The sequence below is a fragment of the Mustelus asterias genome, chromosome 1, assembly GCF_964213995.1.
Source record: "Mustelus asterias chromosome 1, sMusAst1.hap1.1, whole genome shotgun sequence".
In the NCBI taxonomy this organism is placed as follows: Eukaryota; Metazoa; Chordata; class Chondrichthyes; order Carcharhiniformes; family Triakidae; genus Mustelus; species Mustelus asterias.
In genome coordinates, this window is record NC_135801.1 from 106,098,397 (window position 1) to 106,119,182 (window position 20,786).

The 20,786-nt window shown below is 48.1% G+C and overlaps 1 protein-coding gene and 1 pseudogene across 3 annotated transcripts in view; one reads left to right on the forward strand and one right to left on the reverse strand.

Moving 5' to 3' along the window:
- Window positions 1–20,786, forward strand: part of n4bp2 (NEDD4 binding protein 2) — a 384,372-nt gene that overhangs the window by 16,153 nt on the left and 347,433 nt on the right. For all 3 annotated transcript variants that reach the window (XR_013498346.1, XR_013498344.1, XM_078216414.1), the window contains exons 2-4: window positions 675–2,181; window positions 5,968–6,092; window positions 15,021–15,109. Coding sequence is in view for 1 of the 3 variants with exons in the window: in XM_078216414.1 (XP_078072540.1) it covers window positions 675–2,181; window positions 5,968–6,092; window positions 15,021–15,109 (1,721 nt within the window). In the remaining 2 variants the exon portion in view is untranslated. The remainder of the gene's footprint in view (window positions 1–674; window positions 2,182–5,967; window positions 6,093–15,020; window positions 15,110–20,786) is intronic.
- LOC144497581 (small nuclear ribonucleoprotein G pseudogene) lies at window positions 12,949–13,250 on the reverse strand (annotated as a pseudogene).

Here is a 20,786-nt window from a genome sequence, read left to right on the forward strand (position 1 = left end):
TCTACCCTGTCTTGGGCCTGGTCTACATGAGCCAAGCTGATTGGAGGAGGGGGAGGATTCCGCCTCCAAGACTTGATCTCATTTGCAACTTAGCCAAAAGGCCGAGATGCCGCTTTTAAAAATTGCTTCATATGAATATGAAGCTTAGATGCAACCCAATGGCCTCAACCAAGTGCAGCATCCAATCCATACTACACTTGATCTTAGCCAAAAGGCCGAGAACTTGGTACTGTCATTTCTCTTCTGGAAGGGAATGCTAGTTTTAAGGGATTAACGAATGGGATGATGGTGCTGCCACATGTTTGCTGCTGCATTGCAATCAATATGTTGAGCTCACGGTGTCATCCACATGTACAGTTCTGTTAATTTGCTAAGACCATGTACCAATTTTAACACATCACACAGAACTATGTGGGAAGATGAATAATATACATGTTACCAATACATGTTACTATTAAATTACATAATTGGTCTCTCGTAACAATACTGATTTGTTTCCTCTCTCCGTTCCTTAGACTGGAGGTGTGAAGGAATGTTTGAAAATTGCCACTTGTATGACCTGGCTGTCTGGTGCATAAATCAAGACATTCCTGTGTGCATAATAGTTTTCTTATGTTCTGAACTTTCTTGTTTGATGATCGTACTTATGTGATTTCCTTTTTTGTTTTGCCCAGCTGATGATGCGATGGACTCTTTGTTGGTATTGTCTGATGCAGCCGAAGGTGTTGCGTCTTCCAGCTTCACCGGGTTTGATCATGTGGCAACTGCCCTGAGTGATGGTGAAATTAATACTGACAGCAGATCAGTAATGAAAGACCATGGAAGTAATTCTGTTGTTTCTGGAAGTATTAGAGCATCTGAATTTAATTTAACTGAACGATTGGACGCTTCCACTGATAATGAATTGGAGATGTATAGCACAAACACAAATTATGGAACTGGCCCAGAACAGTGCATATCTTACCAACAGTACCAGCCATTTATGAACCGATATAATTCTCCCATCAGTCAGTTTTCCAGACTCTGTGCTAGTGATGAGTTGCCTCAGCTACTTCAGTCAAATTTGAACTCTTTTAGTCATGCATCAAATCAACAGCAACCAGTAGCAGATGAAAGGGTGTATCTCAGGCACTCGCCATTTGGTTTGAATTCAAAAGACTGTGAAGAAAATCTGACCCAATGTTTTGGTTGTGAAAATAACATCTTCGAGAAAAGATCAGCAGTTCAGTTAGATTATAGTAAATTTACTTCAGAAGCTGTTGAAAAACCCAGCAGCAAGTCTTCCATTGAGTCTGGAGTTTCTTTTCCAGGCAGTATAAGTGTAAGTAGTGCAGATATTTGGACAAATCAAAGTGAAAGTAACAGTCTGTCAACAGCTATTTCTATGAATATTGGCTCAAACAGTGTTGTCTCAGAGCACTCTAATCAAAAGTACGACCGACATGCAGATACTGCGGACCAGCAAACTGGATTATCGCAAAGTAGTGGCATTTCTACTAAAGTAATAGAACAATGTTCTGGAACAGGTAGAAATGAAATATCATGGTTTGGACCAACCACACATTCATCTGCAGAAAACTGTGAATTATTTGAAGAGCCTCAAGAATATAAAGGAACAAATGAATTAAAACCAAAAAGCAGCAACCTCTCAACACAACCATTAGCAAACAAATGGAGTAATTCAAACAATATGCAACAAAATACAACCTGTTTTCCTTACTGGTTTGATGTAGGGCAAGACACTGGTGATGAAAAACTCCCCAAGTTAACAAACAGTGGAAAAGCAAACTATCCTCAATATTCCAATAGTGTGCTCTTTACAAATGTTCCAAACACAACTCCCATCTCATGGAATCCATGGGCTCCTGAATTCCAGCCTATGAGTATGCCAAAGACTTTTGTCACTCCTGTTGCAATTAGTCCTCTAAAACCAAAGCCTCGTGCTGTTTCTTCGTGGAGTTCTGCAGGAGCTTTGTCTAGCCCTGATCCAGTTCATCAGACAGCAAGATTCGGTGCCAGCAACTTTCAATTAAAACCATGGTTAAATCAGCCTGTCATTCAGCAGTCGCAGACTTGCGAGTATCCTTTTCCACAGCACGTGAATAGAAAGACGCATGGAATATCTAAAGTGCTAATTTTGATGAGGGGGCTACCTGGATCTGGGAAAAGTACCCTAGCCAGGTATGACATAACCATATATATTTTCCTTGCATAATTAAGAGGTACATTGGGGAGGGAGGGTGAGGAAGAAAATAATTTGTCTTTATATGACATTCTATCATGTTCTCAGGTTATTCATGAAGGTGACTCTTCTCAACCTTGCCCTTTGCCTGAGATATAGTGTTCCTCAGGTTAAATCCCCACCCTAGGCAAAGGGCAAGGCAAGCTCTGCCTTTCAAAGAGAGAGAAGCCTATGGTCATCTGGGACTGTGGCAACTTTACCTTTTTATCATGTTCTCAGGGCCGATTTAATCATGGAGCTTTCACTTGTGAGCGTATCTGCTTCAAATTCTATTCCAGACACTCGAGTAATCTAGGGTAAAACTTCAGCATATCTGTTAATATCTTTTTGATCTTTCTTCTGCCTTTGCCTATCATTGTTGCATTCCTTCAAGTTATTTTCCAAAGTCCCACTGCCTTGCTATTTCTACCTCCCCCATCTCGCTCCTCTCCTCTCTTCCTTTATTGATTGTACCTTTCCTCATCTGTTAGCTCTTCTATTACTACATGGCTGTCCATGCTTTCCGATGTGATAAAATTTGGGCATTTATTAGATCAAGTTATTACTGCGAAATGTTTGAAGCAGTTAGAAGAAAATTGAAAATAATGTTTGGAGCCATTTTGATATGGTGCTATAAAAACATAGATCTTGACCCTTCTGCCATTAATTTATAAATCTTGGGTACAGAATTATCACACTTCGCGCAAGTATAAAATTGAATTTTGAACAATGATTACAGAAACCAGAAGTACATCCCAATATATAAAACAAAATGTTATAGATTCTGGAAATCTGAAATAAAAGCAGGAAATTCTGAAAATAATCAGTAGGTCAGGCAGCATCTGTGGAGAGAAACAGGAGTTAACATTTCAGGTCTGACAGATCATCTCTCTGCAGTACTTGTTATGCCTGTACATGACACAGAGTGGCATTTATAATGTTATAAGACTTGTCAACTGTTAAAACTGTTTTTTGTCCTTAGTGAGATTTTTGTTTAACATGCAATTTAAAAAATATATATAATGCTGCAAATACATAATAAACAGTAATGCAGCCTTCTCATCAGCAGAGAAGGGTCCCCTCGAGGCACCAGGACAGGCAGCCTCTGGAAAAATTAAAGAAATAAAATTGACAGCTACTGGAATCTAATTCTGTCTGACTGGACCTGAAAAGACAGCATCCTCTGGCTGCTGTTCCTGCCATCCGCACCCCAAACAACTTAGCTTGATTTTTGAAGATGAGATAGATATTGACATCAACATTTGAGAAACAAAGCAGGGGTAGGAAGGACAGAGTTCTCCAACTGAACTCTCCTCAATCCATGGAAACAAAAATGAGGCTGGTAAGGAAATCAAATCGTCCCTTGCATTCAAACGAGCCCTCATAATCAAACAAGTAGGAATCTGGATATGACTTGTGAACTGCAGCATATGCACTCAATAAATCGCCCTCCCTCCCCAAGATTTGAAGCAAAGCCAATACTTTTAATCTCTTATGCTCCCACCACCCCACAAAGCAGAATTGGCACTGATAGGTATACTATTACCACCCACTTCTCTCTTCCAACCAGAAGGAGGGAAGGATAACCATTTTACTGTTCCTCTGTCCCTTTCCACACTTTTTTCTGGCTTTCACTTCTCTATTCCCTGCCTTTCCCACCCACCACCACAACATTAATCCAACTTCTTTAACCCAGGTCACCTCCCCTTCACAAAAATTGCACTTTCCATACAATAGCATAAGAACAATTGTTGCATTGAATCCTGATTATCAGTCTGTGACCATTGTTGATCTGTTGCTAGCAATAAATTGTCAACTTGAAGTATTAGAGAAGGCTGATAAGAGTTTTGTAGTTGATGTGTATAAGGGGGGTGCAGAGGAGATTTGATAGAATATATCAGGGATGTTATTTTTTCTTAATGGTAAATTGTGTTCATCTAATTTGTTTTGATGAGGTAACAAAAGTGGGTTCATGAGGGTAGTTGGATTAATTTGGTCTACAGCGAATGATGTGCTTGATTTGGCCTACATGTAGTTCCAAATGGCATTTGATAAAGTGTCACATAATAGGCTTGCCACCAAAGTTGAAGGGTCAGTGACAGCCTGGATATAAAGTTGGCTGAGTGGTAGGAAGCAGTAATGGTGAACAGTTGTTTAACAGATTGAGGAAGGTATACAGTGAGGCTGGCCAATGGTCAATGCAAGGACCAGTTGCTGATAATATGACCAATGGTCTTGGACCACTGCTTTTCTTAATCCTTGATAATGACCTGGATTTGGATGTGTAGGGCACAAATTCAAATTATGCAGATTACGCAATATATGGAAGTATTGTGTACTGTGGGAAGCACCATGATGGACTTCAGGAGGACATGGACAGGCTGGTGAAATGTGGCAGACACTTGGCAGATGAAATTTAATAGAGAAGTATGAAGTGGTGTATGTTTGTAAGAAGAGCCAGGAGAGGCAAAATGAAAAGGGCATAATTCTAAAGTGGGTGCAAGAACAGAGAAACCTATGAATATTGTTCACAAATTGTTGAAGGTTGAGAATTTAGCATTCTGTGCTTCATAAATAGAGATGTAGAGTATAAAAGCAAAGAAGCTGAAGAAGTCTTTTTTTTTAAAAAAACCCAGTTCATCTTCAGCTACAATTCTGGGCACGGAAAGGATCTGAAGACTTTACACTGTTGAAAAGATTTATGAGAATGGTTCCCAGGATGAGTGGCTTCAGTTACATGGATAAATTGGAAAAGCTGGTTTGTTTTCTGTAGGAAAAAGAGGTGGTTTAATAGAGGTGTTCATGAGGTGCCCAGACAGAGTAGATAGAGAGAAACTGTTTCTGTTGGCAGTAGGGTTGAGAATCAGAGGGCATCAATTTCAAGCGATTGGCAAAAAAACTAAAAGCGACAAGAGGTAAAATATTTTAGCACAGTAAGTAGTTAGCATCTGGAATGCATTTCCTGAGTGTGGTTGAAGTAGTTTCAATTGTGGCTTTAAAAAGGGGATTGGGTAAACGTTGTGAGAGAGAAAAGTTGCAGGGCTACAAGTTAAAGGCAGGGATGTGGGATTATTTGAGTTGTCCTTGCAGTGAACAGGCATGGATATGATGAGCTGAATGGCCATTGTGCTGTAATCATTCTGTTATTCTACTGGAGATTTAAATGGAGGTGGAATTTGCAGACTGTATTTGTGTTTGCTTTTTGACTTGATACTGCGAACACGAGATGAAATACTGACTGACTTTTGGCTAATGGAGCTAATCACATAAAACTGTTTCACAGGAGGGGATAATTAGGCACATTGTGCTCTCTGAAAACTCAATTTTTAAAAACTTTTCCCATTTTTACCCACTTTGCCTTTTAGTCCTGTTTTGAATAAGAGAAATTGAATTTAAAAATAAAGAGTATGGTTGTGCATCTTGGGCTCCTCCCTAATTCTGGAGCTGTGCAATGCCAATTTGTGGCAAAGATACCAAAAATTATGGGGTCTGTGATACAAGGTAATAGGGCCAGAACAGCTAGATCAGTATTCTTTCAAACAGAAAAGCTAGATGTGGAAGAGATTGATCAAGGTCCACTAAATGTGGCTTGTTTTCTCAGCACGGGCAGTAAGGAGCCAATACACCCACCTGTGCTAATATTTGTGTTATAATGAAAACAAGTAAAATCTATTTCCAAGTTGCGACAGAACAGTTTTCTTAATGCAACCTGAAATTTCACAAATAACTAAGTTTCCATTGGACAGAATGCTTGTTCAACAGGAGCCTAATGGAATGATTTTCAGTACAGATGAATATTTTTGTCGAAGCGGACATTACCAGTTTGATCCTAGTTTGATTGGAGAGGCTCATCAATGGAACCAAAAAAGAGGTGAGAAATTTTGTAACATGTTCTTTGGTGGCATAGTGGTTAGCACTGCTGCCTCACTCACGGCACCAGGGACTGGGTTCAATTCTGGCCTCAGGTGACTGTATGGAGTTTGCACTTTCTCCCCGTGACTGTGTGGGTTTCCTCCAGGTGCTCCGGTTTCCTCCCACAGTCTGAAAGATGTGCTGGTTATGTGCATTGACCATGCTAAATTCTCCCTCAGTGTACCCGAACAGGCACTGGAGTGTGTCGGGAATTTTTACAGTAACTTCATTGCAGTGTTAATGTAAGCCTAATTGTGACGCTAATAAATAAACTTAATCTTAAAACTTACTATTAACATTATTGCAGTGTTCTGGAGGAAGGAAATTCATCACAATGCTTTCTGCACAGTTAAATGAACCATCTTTAATTTCCAACAGGTTTATATGGAATCATGAGCTTTCAGAGCGCTGCTCCTTCACCAGGTAAGTGGAGGTAGGTTCATAAACACGGCATATATAGGTAAAGACACAATTGCAAGATAATGCATTCTACTTCCATTTTGAGCAAGAGGTCAGCGAGAGCATGCCCTCCACCCTGGAAGCCCTGGATGAACCTGTATCTGGGGTCACCATTGCAGATGTCAGAGCAGCTTTCTCGAAAGTCAACCCACGGAAAGTGACTGGCCCGGATGGGGTACCCGGATGAGTACTCAGATCCTGTGCGGATCAGCTGGCGGGAATATTCGCAGACATCTTCAACCTCTCTTTACAACAATCTGAGGTTCCTATCTGCTTCAAGAAGACGACCATCATCCCAGTACCCAAAAAAAACCAAGCAGCGTGTCTTAATGACTATCAGCCGGTGGCTCTGACATCCATCATTATGAAGTGCTTCGAAAGGCTAGTCATGGCACGAATCAATTCCAGTCTCCCGGACTACGTGGATCCACTACAGTTTGCCTACCGCCGCAACAGGTCCACAGCAGGTGCCATCTCCCTGGCCCTGCACTCAGCCCTGGAACACCTAGATAACAAGGACGCCTATGTCAGACTCCTATTTATTAACTACAGTTCAGCCTTCAACACCATTATTCCCACAAAACTCATCTCCAAACTCCGTGGCCTGGGCCTCGGCACCTCCCTCTGTGACTGGATCCTGAACTTCCTGACTCTCGGACCAGAATCAGTAAGGATAGGCAACAACACCTCCTCCACGATCATCCTCAACACTGGTGCCCCACAAGGCTGTGTTCTCAGCCCCCTACGATACTCCTTATACACCTATGACTGTGTGGCCAAATTTGCCTCCAATTCGATTTTCAAGTTTGCTGATGACACCACCGTGGTGGGTCGGATCTCAAACAATGACGAGACACAGTACAGGAATGGGATAGAGAATCTGGTGAACTGGTGGGTCAACAATAATCTCTCCCTTCATGTCAACAAAACGAAGGAGATTGTCATTGACTTCAGGAAGCATAAAGGAGAACATGTCCCTGTCTACATCAATGGGGACGAAGTAGAAAGGTTTGAGAGCTTCAAGGTTTTAGGTGTCCAGATCACCAATGACCTGTCCCGGTCCTCCCATGCCGACACTATAGTTAAGAAAACCCACCAACGCCTCTACTTTCTCAAAAGACTAAGGAAATTTGGCATGTCAGCTACGACTCTCACCAACATTTACAGATGTGCCATAGAAAGCATTCTTGGGACAGCTTGATATGGCTCCTGCTCTGTCCAAGACCACAGGGAACTACAAAAGGTCGTGAATGTAGCCCAATCCATCGCGCAAACCAGCCTCCCATCCATTGACTCTGTCTACACTTCCCGCTACCTCGGCAAAGCAGCCAGCATAATTAAGGACCCCACGCACCCCAGACATTCTCTCTCCTTCCGTCGGGTAAAAGGTACAAAAGTCTGAGGTCACGCACCAACCGATTCGAGCAGTTTCTTCCCTGCTGCTGTCAGACTTTTGAATGGACTTACCTTGCATTAAGTTGATCTTTCTCTACACCCTAGCTATGACTGTAACATTACATCCTGCACTCTCTCGTTTCCTTCTCTATGAACGGTATGCTTTGTGTGTATAGCGCATAAGAAACAATACTTTTCACTATGTTAATACATGTGACAATAATTAATCAAATCAAATTACAGATTGAAATGTAAGAATGGTTGGAATGCGAGTCTTTACAGGTACAAACAGTGTGCATGGACAGAGGGATAATCACAGGTTAAAGAGGTGTGAATTGTCTCAAGCCAGAACAGTTAGTAGGATTTTGCAAACCCAGGCAATATGGTAAGGGTTACAAGTAGTGTGACATGAACCTAAGATCCCAGTTGAGGCCATCCTCATCCGTGCGGAACTTGGCTATCAGTTTCTGCTCGGCGATTCTTCGTTGTGTGTCTTGAAGGCCACCTTGGAGAATGCTTACCCAAAGATCAGAGGCTGAATACCCTTGACTGCTGAAGTGTTCCCCGATTGGAAGGGAACACTTCTGCCTGGCGATTGTTGCGTGGTGTCTATTCATCCGTTGTCATAGCGTCTGTATGGTCTCGCCGACGTACTATGCCTTGGGACATCCTTTCCTGCAGCGCATGAGGTAGACAAAGTTGGCCTCGTCACATGAGTATGTACCGTGTATCTGGTGGGTGGTGTTCTGTGTGATGGTGGTATCCATGTTGATGATCCGGCACATCTTGCAGAGATTGCCATGGCAGGGTTGTGTGGCATCGTGGTTGCTGTTCTCCTGAAGGCTGGGTAGTTTGCTGTGAACAGTGGTCTGTTTGAGGTTGGGCAGTTGTTTGAAGTCAAGCAGTGGGGTTGTGGGGATGGCCTTGGCGAGATGTTCATTGTCATCGATGACATGTTAAAGGCTCCAAAGAAGAAGTCGTAGTTTCACCGCTCTGGGGAAGTACTGGCTGGGTTTGCAAAATCCTACTAATTGTCCTGCCTTGAGACAATTCACACCTCTTTAACCTGTGATCATCCCTCTCTCCACGCACACTGTTTGTACCTGTAAAGACTTGATTACCTGTAAAGACTTGCATTCCAACCATTCTTCACATTCCAATCTGTAATTATCCTGCAATTGTGTCTGCCTATATATGCTGTGTTTGAACCTACCTCCACTTACCTGATGAAGGAGCAACGCTCCGAAAGCTCTTGATTCCATATAAACCTGTTGGACTTTAACCTGTTACTGTGAGACTTCTTATTGTGCCCACCCCAGTCCAATGCTGGCATCTCCACATCATCTTTAACTTGTCATCCTAGTAATTTCAAAAACTACTTGAATATTATGCTCTCATTGTACAATTCTTATTCAAAAATGGGCAGGTTTAGGAATATCTTCAACATGCTGCATGTCATCTTTCAATTTTTAAGGTATGTGAGAGTTAGCTTGAATGGCTTCTGATTTGTGTTTAGTCAGTAAAACAAACTGAAGTTGTAAGCCAGTAATAGTTTTATGTTATTTTGCATGCAAGCTTGACAAGTTATTTTCTCACATCGGAACAGGAGTAGATCATTTATCCCAGTGTTTTTCATACCTTTATTTCAGTGACCCACTTACCAAATGGCCATCCCTCGCGACCCATGTCACATGGGATGTGTAATAAAATACGATCTTTCTACTTTGTACTAACATTATACAGTGTAATAAATGTCAAAGGGTCTGTTTCACATCTTTTTTTCAATTTATTTGTGCCATATGTGGGCACAAAAGTGTCAGTATTTTGCAAACTCCTCTCGTCAACGATACTTTGAAAATAAATGTCTAAAATCGGACAATACACTTACTGTGCATCAGCCATCCACAGAAAATTGAGTGTTCTTTATTTGTGACAGATTTCCCATTTAAGATGCACCTTTGAATGCAGAACTCACCAGATCAACATGTTGTTTTTAGTTGGAAATTTAATACGGCAGTTGCCAATTAACTCTATCTGTTACCATCCAATCGATAAACCTCACTGGTAGATGGGGTACATCACATCAGTAATTACATTTTGCTGCATCCAATGACGTCCGTGGTTAAAATGTGCTAATTAGCCTTTCTCACGTACAGCCATGTTTTACAAACAATAAAACGTCTCAATGGTTTACTTGTTTTTCAGGCGTTATCTCATTTTGAAATTGATTCAACAGCAAAATATTTTTATGTGCACAGGAAAAATAATGAGTTGGACTGAGATCATGATTATACTTGTCAAACTCTGAAGCTATAACCTACGTTCAGAGGGAAATTCAAGACTCCGGGAGAGAGTCCACTGACCAGGCAAACTGCAGTACTGCTGCTACAGTCACAATCTAAATGGGATTTACTATACATTTAAAAATACATCTCTCTCCTAATTTTTACTTTCTTTAATAAGGTGCACGTAACTTGAACTATATCAGGCAATACTAAGCTTTTCCTCCACATTAAAAGTCCTTATTCTGACTAAGTCATTGTCTGAGAGGCCCTCATTATCATACCGCCTCTGACAAAATGTGCACTATAAACAGAACATCCCACGTTTTTTTAACAACAGGATCACGGAAAATCCCATGGTTGTGTTTAAAACACGGTCACAGAACACCCTGCACAGGGTCAGTTTATAGGGCAGCAAGAATTTATCCGACAACCCATTTTCAACATCCCGCAATTCACCTGCAGGTTGCAACCCCCACTTTGAAAAGACCTGATTTAGCCCCTTGAGCATGGTCTGCCATTCATTGAGATCATGATGATCTGCAAAGTAACTCCTTACACCAGCCTTTGCCTCATCTTTATTTGATACCTTTGGCTCACATGAATCTATCACATTTGCTGTTGTAAAATTAACAACTGATCTAGCTTCAATTGCCATTTGCAGAAGAGAGTTCCAAATTTCTGGCACGGTGACACAGTGGCTAGCACTGCTACCTCTCAGCGCCAGGGACCCGGGTTCGATTCCTGGCCTGGGTCACTGTCTGTGTGGAGTTTGTGCGTTCTCCCTGTGTCTGCATGGGTTTCTTCCGGGTGCTCTGGTTTCTTCCCACAGTCTGAAAGACGTGCTGGTTAGGTGCATTGGCCATGCTAAATTCTCCTCAGTGTACCAGAACAGGCGTCGGAGTGTGGCGACTAGGGGATTTTCACAGTAACTTCATTACAGTTTTAATGTAAGCCTACTTGTGACTAATAAATAAACTTTTTTTCCCCCCAATCATTGGAAACAGTTCCTTCCAGTGAACCCTTTCTTAATAGCTTGTCATTCAATCTAATCAACCCTTTACCTTTTAAATTCCAGGGATTACAATCCTGGCTGGTTAATCACTCCTCAAGATTAGCCCTTGAAATCTAGATATCATGCAAGTGTATCTACCGCTGAACTTAGGGCAAATATCTCCTCCCTAAGGTGTGCTGCGTAATACTGCTTTCAGATTTCCTGGTGTGATCTAACTAGAGCTTGCACAGATGAACCATGACTTCTATCTCCTTGTATTTCTATTCCTGTAGATATAAAGGCCTGTATTTCATTAACTTTTTTATAATTTTATGTCCATGTTCATGACATTTTAATCTGTTTAGCTGGAACTCCCAAGTCTCTGGGCATCCCCGTTTCTAGATTTTAACCATTTTAGAAATCACCCTGTTATATATTTTTAAAGTCTAAAGTGACATCCTCATAATTGCCTTCATTAAAATCCAGTTGCCGCAGTTTCTCCCAATCACTGAACCTATCCTTTTTTTCAATGATTTTGTGCATCCATCCACACTTTGCAATACAGCTTGCCTTTGAATCAATGGCAAATTTGGATACATGACTTTCCGTTCCTTTACAAAGTCATTCATGAATACAGTGAGTAGTTGCCCCAATACAGATCCTTGCAGGATACCTTCTGCCAATTAGACTACCTCCCCATTATCTCTCCTTTGTTTCCTTCTACTCAGCCAGTTCCCTAACCAGGTCAATAAATGGTCTTCAATTCTATGACTTTCAGCTTTAACCAACAGTCTCTTCTCAGGAACTTTATCAAACATCTTCTGGAAGTCTATTTAAATAACATCCATGGACATTCCACTTCAAACAATAGTCACTTCACCAACCTATACAAGTCCGTACTGGCTTTCATTATCACCTGAACATTTTCAACTTGTTCAGTCACTTAATTATAGGCTTCAGCAATTTCCTGACAGCAGATGTTAGGCTAAATGATCTATAATTTGCTGGTTTCCCTCTGTCACTTTTCTTAACTGACAGAGTAAATATGCAATTTTTCAATCTAGGAACAATTACCAAATCGTGAGTGAATTTACTCTTCAAACAGTCTGATCCAAAGGATTTGTCACTCTTAAGTGCCATTACTTTCATCATTACTGTTGAACTCCTGTCCCCGATTCGCGATAGTCTCCTTCAGATGCCTGGCATGTTCACTGCTTCCTCTATTGTAGACACTTGACACCAAGTATGTCAGCTATTTCCTAATCTTCATTGACAACATCACTATTGCCAGCTTTCAAGGGACCCACATTATTTGTGACCATCCTCTTTTTTTTCCTAATGTAATAGTGAAAGGTGTCCGTGTTGATTTTGATATCCCTTGCAAGTAAGTCCGAGAATCTTCAACTCTCAATCCAGTTCGATATCTTTTGAGCCAGAGAGATGTGAGTAGGAGGCATCCACTGCAAATATGTTCGCTCTTGACAGTCTCACTGTCCACAAACTCTCATGTACCACAGTCCAGGCATAAAATGTGTTCTGCCAAATCCTGATCTAAATTATTTATATCTCGTTTTTTTCATATAAAAACATATTTAATGCCCTTTAGGTCCCAAAGTACAAATGACCTATTTACAAAAATGGCAGCTTTCACCTCATTCGCAAATTAACCATGTGCCATTTTACCAGAAAAACAAAGGAGAAAATTCTAGGTTTCAAAATGACGCATGTTGACTTTGCAATGTTCTTTGCGTGTTTTCAGGACTAGAGCTGTTTTCACTATACTCATTCTAAAGTCTTCTAGCATGATAATGCTATTCCCTCTGATAACTGCCATGCCAGTGTTGTTTTGCTGGCCCCCGGTGCCATCTCAACAGATTCATGGAGTCAAAGCCATGCTGAATTCCTTGCCGTGTCTTCCTCCATTCAGTTTTAGTGACAGTTTCTTGTCCATGAACATCTTGGGCTCGGGCAGATGGGCTTTGCTCATGTTTGTGGGTGGGACAGCTGGGCGGCTTTGCTTTTTTTTCTCTCTGTCTGCCTCTGGAACTTTAGTTTATTGTCTGTAACAAGTTATTTTTATTTTGCTACATGCTAATTTGAACTAAGTGGGCAAAAATTTAAAATCTTATTGCCTCAAATTTCCATGACAAGTATTGGCTGTGATTGAATAAAAAGCAGCACCTCTTGCCCTTCTGCACCGAATTCCCACTTGTACCAAATAATTTCCAACTTTAGCACCCTCTTAATATTGCATTCTTTTCACAACCACTCTACACAGCAGATACTGTTTACTTATATAGATTTGAATCACACTCCAGTTGCAACTGCTAACTCAGCTTCCTGTCGCAGTAATTAGCACAGAGCTGACTACAGTTAACTATCACTCACCATAATCCCAACTTGTTCAAAAAATGTTATTCAGTGAAAGGGAAAAACTTGGCAGTAAAATGGGTTTACCCAATATTTGGTCTCCCTCAAGATCTAGTTTTAAATCCTGGCTGGACTATTAATTGAAAATATCTCTCGTGTTCATGAATGCTGTTTGTGAAAGAAACTGAAAAATTGAAGCCAAGTGCAAACTCTTGACAGAAATTGGTAGTAATTGCCATTGTCACTCCTTGAACTCCTCCAGCTCTCTTGCCCCCATTCTTCCTCCTCATTTGCTTGACAGAAACTCCTGTTAGTATACAGATGTCAGATGAGAGGATGTTTGGGTTTACTTGTAATGCTTCACATGGTTTATTTGCCTATCATCACTGCCTATCTGAATTGATATGTGAGAAATTAGCGCTAGGGTGCAGTCTAGCAGAAGCTGTGTAATTGTACTTGAGTTGTTTCAACAAACGATAGAAGAGAAAATGGACAAAATTGATGGCTGGTGTAGCAAGTGAAAAAACATTGGCACTGTTAACATTTGTTCTGAGTTTGGGATTAAGGGATACAGATAAATTTACATCAGTTCATAATCTTGAAAGTGTGATCAAGACATTGAATGAGAAAATTGGGAAAAAATATTCTTTTTCACATTGCTAGACCAAAAATTATCTTAAGCATAACTGTAATAGACCCTCTGCCAAGTAACACTCTGTATAGATCAGCATTACTAAATTTACAGTCTGAAAATATCAAACACTCAGTACCAGTGGAAAATCAGTACAAGAGGGATTAGAAAAGAAGCATTATTTTCTCCACAAAACTGGTGCCCTTTTTAATTTAAAAATTTACGTATTCCTAAGTTTGATTTTTGAAATATTTGTAAAATCTTTTCATCAAATGTTTGCTGATTGAAAGTAAATATGAGCAGATAAGCCAAGTTGTAGAAACATAGAATCCTACAGTGCAGAAGGAGGCCATTCGGCCCACTGAGTCTGCACCGACCACAATCCCACCCAGGCCCAATCCCCATAACCCCATGTATTTACTCTAGCACGTCCCCCTGACACTAAGGGGAAATTTAGCATCGCCAATCCACCGAGTCTGCACATCTTTGGACTGTGGGAGGAAACCGGAGCACCCGGAGGAAACCCACGCAGACATGGGGAGAATGTGCGAACTCCGCACAGACAGTGACCCAAGCCGGGGAATCAAACCCAGGTGCCTGGTGCTGTGAGGCAGCAGTGCTAACCACTGTGCTACCGTGCCGTCCCGTTATTGACCGTTGCAACTTACAACTTGAGTCTCAATTTATATGCACATTGTTGTCATCATTAAATGTAAACTTTTCTGAGTAAAATTCAATTCTGATATTTTCTTTCAGCCAAACAAGCAATGGCAGAAGGTTACTCTCCTATTATAATAGATAACACGAATACACAGGCCTGGGAGATGAAGCCTTACGTAATTATGGTTAGTGAAAGCTATTTGAAAATGTCTTGTTTAGGTTCTGTAAAAATGCAATATCTTGTAAAGAATGTCAGCTTTTTTGAAAAATGAAATGCAACTTCATCTTTTGTCACTTAAATTATTTCCAGACCACCTGGTATTTATAAATATTAAACAATTCCTTGGAAGTTGAGTTAACTTTAGAGTACTTGACTTTTTGATTCTCTGATGCTGTTCAATGCATTGTTCTTTGAAGAGGGAGTAGCTGTTTTCTGGCACAAAAAATACCCTGTGTTTGATGAATTTGTGACAAAACTGCTTCAGTTTGACAAATGCACAGCTAAATTTCATTGTTATTTTTCTCATGACATCTGCTACCAGAGTTGGAAAAACTTCCTATAATACACCACATGCTCACTGGTCAAGAAGGTGAGCAAGAACATGTGTGGTGTGGCAAAGCTCATTGCAATATGGTGAAACCAAATACCAAAGTTTTTAATAAAATTATTCTTACACTTGCATTTACTCAGCTTGTTTATGCAACCTATCGCCCAACATTAGAGGTGAATATCTAACTGTTCCAATGAAATTTGGTGCGTTCCCATAGTTATCAAACCTTTCATTTATTACTGAAATGCGAGTTACTTTTATATGTTCTATCAGTGAAAGCTAAAATATTCCACTCTAGGTTTGATAAGAGCTTTTTCCAGCCACGGGAATCCTTTAGACCTTCCAATAATACTGGAGGAACTGCTTGTTGTGTTGGAATCAAACAACAACAAAAAAATTGCGTTTGTGCAATTGGTACAAACATACAACAATCTAATTTATGGAAGTCTTTTCTATTTTTTATGTATATGTTTACAATAATTAAAAAGTTCTCTTATTAAAACAAGTGCTTGGGTCTTAGCTTTTTTGTCATTTTTAATGGGAGGAGTGTTGCTGCTTTTTGGATCACATGGGAAGAGTGCTGCTGGATTTTCATATTGGACATGCACTCACACTGACAGGCTTGCATCTCTCTCACGCACTTGAACACACACTTTTGTGTCTCACATATACTCTTATCTTACTCCCACATGCTCTCATCTCTCGCAGGCGTTTTCATCTCTCTCACGCGTGCTCTGTCTCGCCTCCAGCACACTCAGCCTTGTCTCTCTCTCACGTGCTCTGTTTTGCCCCTCTCTCGTGCGCACACTCGGTCTCATCTCTCATGCGCGCTGACTTGGTTTCGTCTCGTCTCTCGCGCGCTTGCTCAGCCTCGTCTCTCGCTCGCTCGGTCTCGTCTCTCTCTCGCTCGCTCGGTCTCGTCTCTCTCTCGCGCGCTCGCTCGGTCTCGTCTCGCGCGCTCGCTCGGTATCGTCTCGCGCGCTCTCACGGTCACGTCTCGTGCGCTCTCACGGTCACGTCTCGTGCGCTCGCTCGGTCACGTCTCGCGCGCTCGCTCGGTCACGTCTCACGCGCTCGCTCGGTCACGTCTCGCGCGCTCGCTCGCTCTCGTCTCGCGCGCTCGCTCGGTCACGTCTCGCGCGCTCGCTCGGTCACGTCTCGCGCGCTCGCTCGGTCACGTCTCGCGCGCTCGCTCGGTCACGTCTCGCGCGCTCGCTCGCTCTCGTCTCGCGCGCTCGCTCGCTCTCGTCTCGCGCGCTCGCTCGCTCTCGTCTCGCGCGCTCGCTCGCTCTCGTCTCGCGCGCTCGCTCGCTCTCGTCTCGCGCGCTCGCTCGCTCTCGTCTCGCGCGCTCGCTCGCTCTCGTCTCGCGCGCTCGCTCGCTCTCGTCTCGCGCGCTCGCTCGCTCTCGTCTCGCGCGCTCGCTCGCTCTCGTCTCGCGCGCTCGCTCGCTCTCGTCTCGCGCGCTCGCTCGCTCTCGTCTCGCGCGCTCGCTCGCTCTCGTCTCGCGCGCTCGCTCGCTCTCGTCTCGCGCGCTCGCTCTCGTCTCGCGCGCTCGCTCTCGTCTCGCGCGCTCGCTCGCTCTCGGCTCGCTCGCTCGCTCTCGTCTCGCGCGCTCGCTCGCTCTCGTCTCGCGCGCTCGCTCGCTCTCGTCTCGCGCGCTCGCTCGGTCTCGTCTCTCTCGCGCGCTCGCTCGCTCTCGTCTCTCTCGCGCGCTCGCTCGCTCTCGTCTCTCTCGCGCGCTCGCTCGGTCTGGTCGCGCGCTCGCTCGCTCGGTCTGGTCGCGCGCTCGCTCGGTCTGGTCGCGCGCTCGCTCGCTCGGTCTGGTCGCGCGCTCGCTCGCTCGGTCTGGTCGCGCGCTCGCTCGCTCGGTCTGGTCGCGCGCTCGCTCGCTCGGTCTGGTCGCGCGCTCGCTCGCTCGGTCTGGTCGCGCGCTCGCTCGGTCTGGTCGCGCGCTCGCTCGGTCTGGTCGCGCGCTCTGGTCGCGCGCTCGCTCGCTCGGTCTGGTCGCGCGCTCGCTCGGTCTGGTCGCGCGCTCGCTCGCTCGGTCTCGTCGCGCGCTCGCTCGCTCGGTCTCGTCGCGCGCTCGCTCGCTCGGTCTCGTCGCTCGCTCGCTCGCTCGGTCTCGTCGCGCGCTCGCTCGCTCGGTCTCGTCGCGCGCTCGCTCGCTCGGTCTCGTCGCGCGCTCGCTCGCTCGGTCTCGTCGCGCGCTCGCTCGCTCGGTCTCGTCGCGCGCTCGCTCGCTCCGTCTCGTCGCGCGCTCGCTCGCTCGGTCTCGTCGCGCGCTCGCTCGGTCTCGTCGCGCGCTCGCTCGCTCGGTCTCGTCGCGCGCTCGCTCGCTCGGTCTCGTCGCGCGCTCGCTCGCTCGGTCTCGTCGCGCGCTCGCTCGCTCGGTCTGGTCGCGCGCTCGCTCGCTCGGTCTGGTCGCGCGCTCGCTCGCTCGGTCTGGTCGCGCGCTCGCTCGCTCGGTCTGGTCGCGCGCTCGCTCGCTCGGTCTGGTCGCGCGCTCGCTCGCTCGGTCTGGTCGCGCGCTCGCTCGCTCGGTCTGGTCGCGCGCTCGCTCGCTCGGTCTGGTCGCGCGCTCGCTCGCTCGGTCTGGTCGCGCGCTCGCTCGGTCTGGTCGCGCGCTCGCTCGTTCGGTCTGGTCGCGCGCTCGCTCGCTCGGTCTGGTCGCGCGCTCGCTCGCTCGGTCTGGTCGCGCGCTCGCTCGCTCGGTCTGGTCGCGCGCTCGCTCGCTCGGTCTGGTCGCGCGCTCGCTCGCTCGGTCTGGTCGCGCGCTCGCTCGCTCGGTCTGGTCGCGCGCTCGCTCGCTCGGTCTGGTCGCGCGCTCGCTCGCTCGGTCTGGTCGCTCGCTCGCTCGGTCTGGTCGCGCGCTCGCTCGCTCGGTCTGGTCGCGCGCTCGCTCGCTCGGTCTGGTCGCGCGCTCGCTCGGTCTCGTCGCGCGCTCGCTCGCTCGGTCTCGTCGCGCGCTCGCTCGCTCGGTCTCGTCGCGCGCTCGCTCGCTCGGTCTCGTCGCGCGCTCGCTCGCTCGGTCTCGTCGCGCGCTCGCTCGCTCGGTCTCGTCGCGCGCTCGCTCGCTCGGTCTCGTCGCGCGCTCGCTCGCTCGGTCTCGTCGCGCGCTCGCTCGCTCGGTCTCGTCGCGCGCTCGCTCGCTCGGTCTCGTCGCTCGCTCGGTCTCGTCGCGCGCTCGCTCGCTCGGTCTCGTCGCGCGCTCGCTCGCTCGGTCTCGTCGCGCGCTCGCTCGCTCGGTCTCGTCGCGCGCTCGCTCGCTCGGTCTCGTCGCGCGCTCGCTCGCTCGGTCTCGTCGCGCGCTCGCTCGCTCGGTCTCGTCGCGCGCGCTCGCTCGGTCTCGTCTCGCGCGCTCGCTCGGTCACGTCGCGCGCTCGCTCACTCGGTCTCGTCGCGCGCTCGCTCACTCGGTCTCGTCGCGCGCTCGCTCTCGGCGCTCGCTCTCGTCGCGCGCTCGCTCGCTCTCGTCGCGCTCTCGCCGCGCGCTCGCTCGCTCTCGCCGCGCGCTCGCTCGCTCTCGCCGCGCGCTCGCTCGCTCTCGCCGCGCGCTCGCTCGCTCTCGCCGCGCGCTCGCTCGCTCTCGTCGCGCGCTCGCTCGCTCTCGTCGCGCGCTCGCTCGCTCTCGTCGCTCGCTCGCTTTGGTCGCGCGCTCGCTGGCTCGCTCTCGTCTCTCCTCTCGTCTCGCTCGCTCGGTCTCGCTCTCATCTTGTCTTGTCTCGTCTCTCACTGTCGCTCGCCCGGGCGCGCTCAGGCTCGACACTCCCACTCATGTACGAGCCCCCCGCCTCTCGCTCGCTCGCGCATGCGGGGGGGGGGGGCCAGCCTCGCGCAAGAGGCTGGCCCGTGTGCGTGAGAGGCTGGCTCGGTCACATCACGTTTCTCATGCGCTCGCTCGGTCTCGTCTCATCGTTCGGTCTCGTCTCGTCTCGCGCGCTCGGTTGCATCTCTTTTGCGCGCTCGCTCGGTCTTGTCTCTCACTCGCTCGCTCTCGTCTCGACTCTCGTCTTGCTCGCTCTCGTCTCGTCGCTCACTCGCTCTCGTCTTGTCTCGCGCGCTCGCTCGCCCGGTCTCGTCTCTCGCGCTCGCTCGCCCGGTTTCGTCTCTCGCAGTTGCTCGCCCGGTCTCGCGGTGGCGCGCTTGCCCTGGCTCGTCTCTCTTGCCGTCGCACGCGCTCACTCACGCTCACGGGCCAGCCTCGTGTGCGCGGGGGCCAGCCTGTCTCTCGCGCCCGTAACAGCCTCTCTCTCTCGCGCGCCCGTAACAGCCTCTCTCGCGCGCGGGGGGCCAGCCTCTCTCTCGCGCGGGGGGGGGGGCCCTCTCTCTCTCGCGCGCGGGGGCCAGCCTCTCTCTCGCGCGCGGGGGGGTGGCCAGCCTCTCTCTCTCGCGGGGGGGGGGGGTGGGGGGCTCTCTCTCTCTCTCGCGCGCGGGGGGCCAGCCTCTCTCTCGCGCGCGCGGGGGGGGGGCGGGCAGCCTCTCTCTCGCGCGGGGGGGGGGGGGGGCCCTCTCTCTCTCTCGCGCGCGGGGGCCAGCCTCTCTCTCTCGCGCGCGGGGGCCAGCCTCTCTCTGTCGCGCGCGCGGGGGGCCAGCCTCTCTCTCGCGTGCTCTGGCCGGCCCCTCTCCCGCGCGGGGGGGCCGGCCTCTCTCTCTCGCGCGCCCGTAACAGCCTCTCTCGCGTGCGGGGGGCGGGCCTCTCTCTCGCGCGGGGGGGGGGGGGGGGGGGGGGGGCGGGCCTCTCTCTCTCGCGCGCGGGGGCCAGCCTCTCTCTCTCGCGCGCGGGGGCCAGCCTCTCTCTCTCGCGCGCGGGGGCCAGCCTCTCTCTGTCGCGCGCGCGGGGGGCCAGCCTCTCTCTCGCGTGCTCTGGCCGGCCCCTCTCCCGCGCGGGGGGGCCGGCCTCTCTCTCTCGCGGAGGCCAGCCTCTCTCCCGCGCGCGCTGGCCGGCCTCTCTCCCGCGTGGGGGGGCCAGCCTCTCTCTCGCGCGCTCTGGCCGGCCTCTCTCCCGCGCGGGGGGGGGGGCCTCTCTCTCGCGCGGGGGCGGCGGCCTCTCTCTCGCGCGGGGGCGCCGGCCTCTCTCTCGCGCGGGGGGGCCGGCCTCTCTCCCACGCGGGGGGGGCCAGCCTCTCTCTCGCGCGGGGGGGGCCAGCCTCTCTCTCGCGCGGGGGGGCCAGCCTCTCTCTCTCGCGCGGGGGGGCCAGCCTCTCTCTCTCGCGCGCGGGGGCCAGCCTCTCTCTCTCGCGCGCGGGGGCCAGCCTCTCTCTCTCTCGCGCGCGCGGGGGACCAGCCTCTCTCTCGCGCGCTCTGGCCGGC